Source organism: Littorina saxatilis, linkage group LG13 (assembly GCF_037325665.1).
Source record: "Littorina saxatilis isolate snail1 linkage group LG13, US_GU_Lsax_2.0, whole genome shotgun sequence".
Classification (NCBI taxonomy): Eukaryota; Metazoa; Mollusca; class Gastropoda; order Littorinimorpha; family Littorinidae; genus Littorina; species Littorina saxatilis.
The window spans coordinates 40,097,796-40,103,795 of NC_090257.1; the positions used below are offsets into that span (position 1 = coordinate 40,097,796).

Here is a 6,000-nt window from a genome sequence, read left to right on the forward strand (position 1 = left end):
TAGTGGAAAAAGTAAGTGTTTTTAATGAAAACGTCGGAGTAATGGGATAAATAGCTTACACACCTCGTCCTGAATATCTTGCATATTTTCCCTCGGGTCGATTTTCAGGTATTACCTCGCCAAAGGCTCGGTAATACCTGAAAATCGACCCTCGGGAAAATATGCAAGATAATCAGAACTCGGAGTGTGTAACCTATATATCCGTACCTGGGAGACACTGAGTTAGGAGCAACAAGCGACAAGTTCTTCTGTACATAATGTGTACAGTGCCACCAATACAAAATCCTATGGTTTCAGTTCTATATCTATTCAGTCTGGATGTTACTATTTTTCAAAGAGAATTCAGGCGACAATTTGTCATGTGTAATTTGTATTGTGCGGACAATAACAAAAAGTGTCTCATATATAATGTCTTTTGCCTAGTCAGTCTGGGTTGTACGCCTACACACTATCCCTTCTGAGTTAGCACGTGTATCCTCGGTGTGATTATTCTGCAACACCTCATACCTGACAAACTTACAGTAAAGACGTGTGCTGATCATCTAAATGCGTGTACTGATCATCATATATGTTTCGACGAATAGTTCTTGTTTTGTGTCTGGTATTTTCTGATTCCATTTCGTACAATACCTGAAATAACTGCCTCTAGCTGTCTGTGTTAAATAGGGTGACATTTGTGCCACGTATATGGAACTTTAAATGTACAGAGATATGTGACCCTCCACCACGAAATGAGTCGCATGTCACCTCGCGCGGTTCTGCACTAGGCTTAATGTAAGTCCAGGGAGTGTCTGGTAACAGTGTGAGGGTTACCTTAGTCACAGGCTTATAACTCAAACAGTTTTCGCTCTTTTCTAAAACGGGTTTCACAACTGGATAGAGCATAAATTTAGGAAAATGTAAACATATGAAAATCATGCAAAAGTGACATGCGACTCATCCCGTGGTGGAGGGTCACATATTACCGGGTGGCTGCTAGCTTTCCACTGAGAGGAAGCGACCCGACTTTCTCAGCATTGGGATAATGCATAAAATGAATGAAAGTAAATGAAATATTACTGACCGTCTTCTGTGAGTTCATCGTCAAAGAGTCCCTGTGCCACCAGGTAGGCCTCCATCTCCTTGTGATAGAAGCGCACTGGATCGCCCACCTGCACAATTGTGTGCATCATTACACGTAATTTGTATTTTGATCAAAATATGACATTTTACACAGATCAATACACACGCACGTGTTTCCGACACACCCCTCGCTAGTGATTGGCCCCTCCAATGTTTGTACAAGATTTTGCAAGAAAAGTTCACTCTCCCACAACTCATAGAAACCCGACGGATTTATTTCCGAAAATCGTCTATTCTGTAGCCTACATGTGTTCTCGAACATCGTCTATTCTGTAGCCTACATGTGTTCTCGAAAATCGTCTATTCTGTAGCCTACATGTGTTCTCGAACATCCTTTGAATCAAGCTGTCGGAGGCGAATCCATCACCACGTAGGTAACGAGTAAAGTGTGACAAAGACATCGTGCGATTAGAAAAACACAAAGTACTGGATCCACACAGAATAGCGATTTTGACACTCATAACGGGATTTGAAATGTCAGATATACTGAAAGATGCAAAAAAAGGTATAAATACCCAATTTATGCACATACCTTGATCATGCCGTCGTCCTCTGTGGATGGTTTGTGTCGTCTGTACAACGTGAAGCCGGACTGCCGCAGGGACAGATTCAATTCTAGACTGGAAACACACACAAACATGCGTACACAAACACAGTAACACTCAGCCGACGCATGCACACACACACACACACACACACACACACACACACACACACACACACACACACACACACACACACACACACACACACATAGGATTCGATCAAACTTTCGCACAAAAACTCCTCTTTTCTTTGAATAACGGAAGAAAGGAGCTGAAGCTCGCATTTTTCATGATCCGCTAACTTCGACCATTATTTTTGATAATCACTGAGACTCGGCATGTAACCTTTACTTATTGGGTTAAGTTTCAATCAGTATTTCCTTATGTTCACAAGATCTTGAGAACAGAGAACACAATGTCACAAATTCAGACCGAAAGAAAATGAGGGATAATATTGTATTAAGAAAAGCGTATTTATTGTGGAAAGCTGCAGTACTTTTTGCACACAAAAATGATTAATGAAAATTAAACAAAGTTTATAAAAAGGCAGAATCGAGTTTCTCATGATTGTTGCTTTTCCATTCAGAAACAAAACATCAATTTTTGTTCACCTGTGTTGGTAGACGGAGCTGGCTCCCAGCGCTTTTTGACTGACATGCAGGTACTGTCCAGGTGACTTGACACTCTCCAGCACTATCTGGTCGTCTACCTGTACCTGTACATGCAGACATCAACGTCAGATTGCATTACACTAATAAGGACAGGTGTGCTAGGTAAGGTCATTCCTAAAGTTCAAGTGCTAGTCTTTCGGATGAGACGAAAAACCGAGGTCCCTTCGTTTACACTATATTGGGGTGTGCACGTTAAAGATCCCACGATTGACAAAAGGGTCTTTCCTGGCAAAATTGTATAGGCATAGATAAAAAAATGTCCATCAAATACCCGTGTGACTTGGAATAAAGGCCGCGAAAGGTGAACATTCGCCTAACAGGCTTGAGGTTTGCTGGTCGATGTGAATGCGTGATATATTGTGTAAAAAAATTCCATCTCACACGGCATAAAGCGCTTTGAACTTCGGATAAGGCGCTATATAAATAAAGAGAATAATAATAATAAAGTGTGGGCTCGGACAGACAAGCTTTAAACGGTGTGCACACTCCCTACACAGATTCATCCAATCCGTACACAAATTCATCCAATACATACACCAATTCATCTAATCCCGTACACCAATTCGTCCATCTTTCATTGTTTAGCTTTTCTGAATCGAATAATGAATAGGACAGTACATTTTAAAAAAAACACAATACCTCATTCTCAAATAATCCGGCGAAAACAATCGATTCACCGTTGTGCAGATGAAAGAATGTACGAGTAAATATGAGTAAAGAGGTGTGCCACGGAGCTTAGCCCTCTGTAGCTGAGGCCTAAAAAAAAAATAGGTGTGGTTACGGTAACCCGATCTACCCTATTTTTAGGGGCCGACCCTATAACTTTTTATTACATTTGTCAAAAAAAAAAAAAAAGAAAACGAGTGCAGAAAACGCAATGAAAGCGAAATCGCCCCGAGTCGCACACTTATTTCCCTGTCAAGTAGGTTTAATTTGTACACATTAGAAAAAAAAGTTGTAAAAAAAAGTGATTGCCCACCTTCCTACCCTATTTTTTTGGCTATGTTACCGTAACCACACCTATTTTTTGGGGGGGCCTGATACGTATACAGGGCAATTCCACTACATCGCGTTCCACTAACTCGCGAATTGGGCTATATCGCGATGACATACCACATCCCCCTCGGCTTTCACTTTGTAACGAGGCATGATCCTGAACTGCGCGTTCTTGGCGTTCTCTAGCTGCAACTCCACCTGAAAAACATATAAAGCTGACAAGGTCATTTTGAAGAAGAAAATATTGGTCATACGTACACTTCTTATTTATAAAAGCGGATGTTACAGTTAACCCCACCTGAGAGAATCTGGCTTAAAAGAGGAGATGTCGTAAAGGTACATTAAGACACGTTTTTGATATCAGAAAAAGCGGGGATGTGTTTGAAAAGGGGGGAGGAGGGGGGGGGGAGAGAGAGAGGGCGCGCCACTGTTATATCAATCAACAAATCAAGGGTTCCAAGTTTGCAGCCTCATTATTATTTGTTTCGGAAATTGTGCAAGCAGCTTGATTTCTAAAGACATCAAATTCATTTTGAACATATTCCTTGTTCCCCGCCTAACTTCTTTGCTTGGTTTCTCTTGTGCAACTTACCGCCATGTTGTTTGATTCTGTTTGTGACGTCTTCTTCGTGGAGACGTGCAGATATTTCCGTGTGAAGAGATGCCGCAACTGAAAAGAAACATCCTAGTAAAGATAACGCCCATCCTGGGTAAATCATTGTGTAAATCATGAAAAAATCAATGGAATTATGCATGTATATGTATGCGTTTGCATGGGTTAAGACCAGCCTTCCACCTTGACACATACCACAAATGCACAGCCTGGCTGCGTAAAAAATAATATAATATTTTATTATAATAATACATAATATTTGAAATCAGCTTTCTGTGCAGAGTGTAAAATAAAATGCTGAATTAATTTTGTAACTGACATCTTTGACAGAAATTTGCCTTCCAATTTGCAAACTTAAACGGTTGACGCATTAAAAAGAGAACAAGCCGAAGAAAGGAGTATCAATTACGCATACAGTACCACAACATCATAACATCACAATTAGAGAGAAGTCAATCAGTACAATAAGATTGACAATTCGCTAAAAGAAAATCTATTTGAAGGCAGAAGATGGTTTGGATAAAAGCGTAGGTGAGAATTGACAGTACGTTTACAAAATACACAGTTTGTGAAACAAGAATTACAGCAACGTAATGCGAGGGAGGGGGGGGGGGCGTAAAATTACCTGAACAACGGTTCCATAGAGAACTCTTTTTCCTTGATTCCTTTTCTGTTCCCAGTCATTGTCTTCCTGTTCTGTATCAGCCGCTATCTGTAAATCACGTGTTGAAGCTCTTATCAGTACCAGTCAAGGTCAAATTCAAGGTCAAGCAGAGGGGTCAAGGTCTGAGGGTCGAAAATATGTAAATGATAATTCTCGTATTATTCATGGATGCACTACTGTTAAGATTCGACGATTTGAAGAACATATCCCAAGTATACAAGGCTTGGTGCCGCTTCGAAAGTTTGAAACAATCTAAAAATGTATTCACGTTAAATGTTTTACTTTTAAACTGTCGTCTTCATAATCAAACCTGCCTTAGTGTGATGTATTCAACGCGTGGGTAAAACCATTATGGTTTAATATGCATAGTATGAGAGAATGATTACAATTCACAAAAGAAAAGCATGCATACACATTCGGCAAGTGTTCTGCGTCAGCTCTATTCTGTCAACTGCATGTTGAAGGTGCATAAGATTAGTAGCAGTCAATTCAAGGTCAAGGTCAAAGTCAAGGTCATCAGTAGTGTTAAGGTAGTTCAGCCCAAATGTACCCTTGATACCCTTTCATAGTGGGAAGAGTATTTCTTTGAAATCGTCACGTTTCATGTTGCACTTTGATACTTTGTTCTTTATAATCAAAGCCTGTGTTATTGTGATATACATGTATTCTACGTGACAGCTTCGTTGTTTTGTGGATACAATGTTATGGTGTTGTTGCTTCATTTGTTTCAGTTTTGTGTGAAGGTTAAAGCGTTTTAAGCAGTATATTCTTGGATAAAGTACCGTACTTTATTCAATCTATGGCGCATCCCAATAATTCGTATAATTATAAAAGTAAACGATTGGAACTCACAAAAGATGAGCATACACACATCAGTAAAAATAAAAACAAGTTAGACACACACACACACACACAAACACACACACACGCACGCACACACACACACACACACACACACACACACACACACACACACACACACACACACACTCTCTCTCTCTCTCACACACACGCACAAGTCAGGATTACCTTTGCATGGGCGACAGAGTTCCTCAGTGGTATGTTGTCTGGTTGTTTCTCCGACTGTGTCCTGAGCTTTGAGTGCTTGCTGGTCAGTTTGTAGCGATTTGCGTAGCAGATTTCAAAGGCAATTGCTGCGGAGCAAAATAAGAAAAACAAATCAGAGGAAGAACATATTTAACTTCTCTATAAATCTTCTTCTTCTTCTTCGTTCATGGGCTGAAATTCCCATGTACCCTGCACGAGTTGGTTTTTACGTGTATGACCGTTTTCATTCCGCTATTTAGGCAGCCATACGCCGCTTTCGGGGAAAGCATGCTGGGTATTTTCGTGTTTTAATAACCCACCGAACTCTGACATAGATTACAG

The 6,000-nt window shown here is 40.3% G+C and overlaps 1 protein-coding gene across 1 annotated transcript in view; it reads right to left on the reverse strand.

Annotated features, from left to right (window-relative positions):
• The window catches only part of LOC138945902 (inositol 1,4,5-trisphosphate-gated calcium channel ITPR3-like), a 90,855-nt gene that overhangs the window by 78,277 nt on the left and 6,578 nt on the right, over positions 1-6,000 (reverse strand). Inside the window, exons 3-9 of the mRNA XM_070317421.1 lie at positions 5,641-5,765; positions 4,573-4,659; positions 3,927-4,004; positions 3,452-3,532; positions 2,279-2,382; positions 1,655-1,742; positions 1,064-1,151 (exon numbers count right to left, since the gene is read on the reverse strand). Coding sequence (XP_070173522.1) covers positions 1,064-1,151; positions 1,655-1,742; positions 2,279-2,382; positions 3,452-3,532; positions 3,927-4,004; positions 4,573-4,659; positions 5,641-5,765 — 651 coding nt within the window. The remainder of the gene's footprint in view (positions 1-1,063; positions 1,152-1,654; positions 1,743-2,278; positions 2,383-3,451; positions 3,533-3,926; positions 4,005-4,572; positions 4,660-5,640; positions 5,766-6,000) is intronic.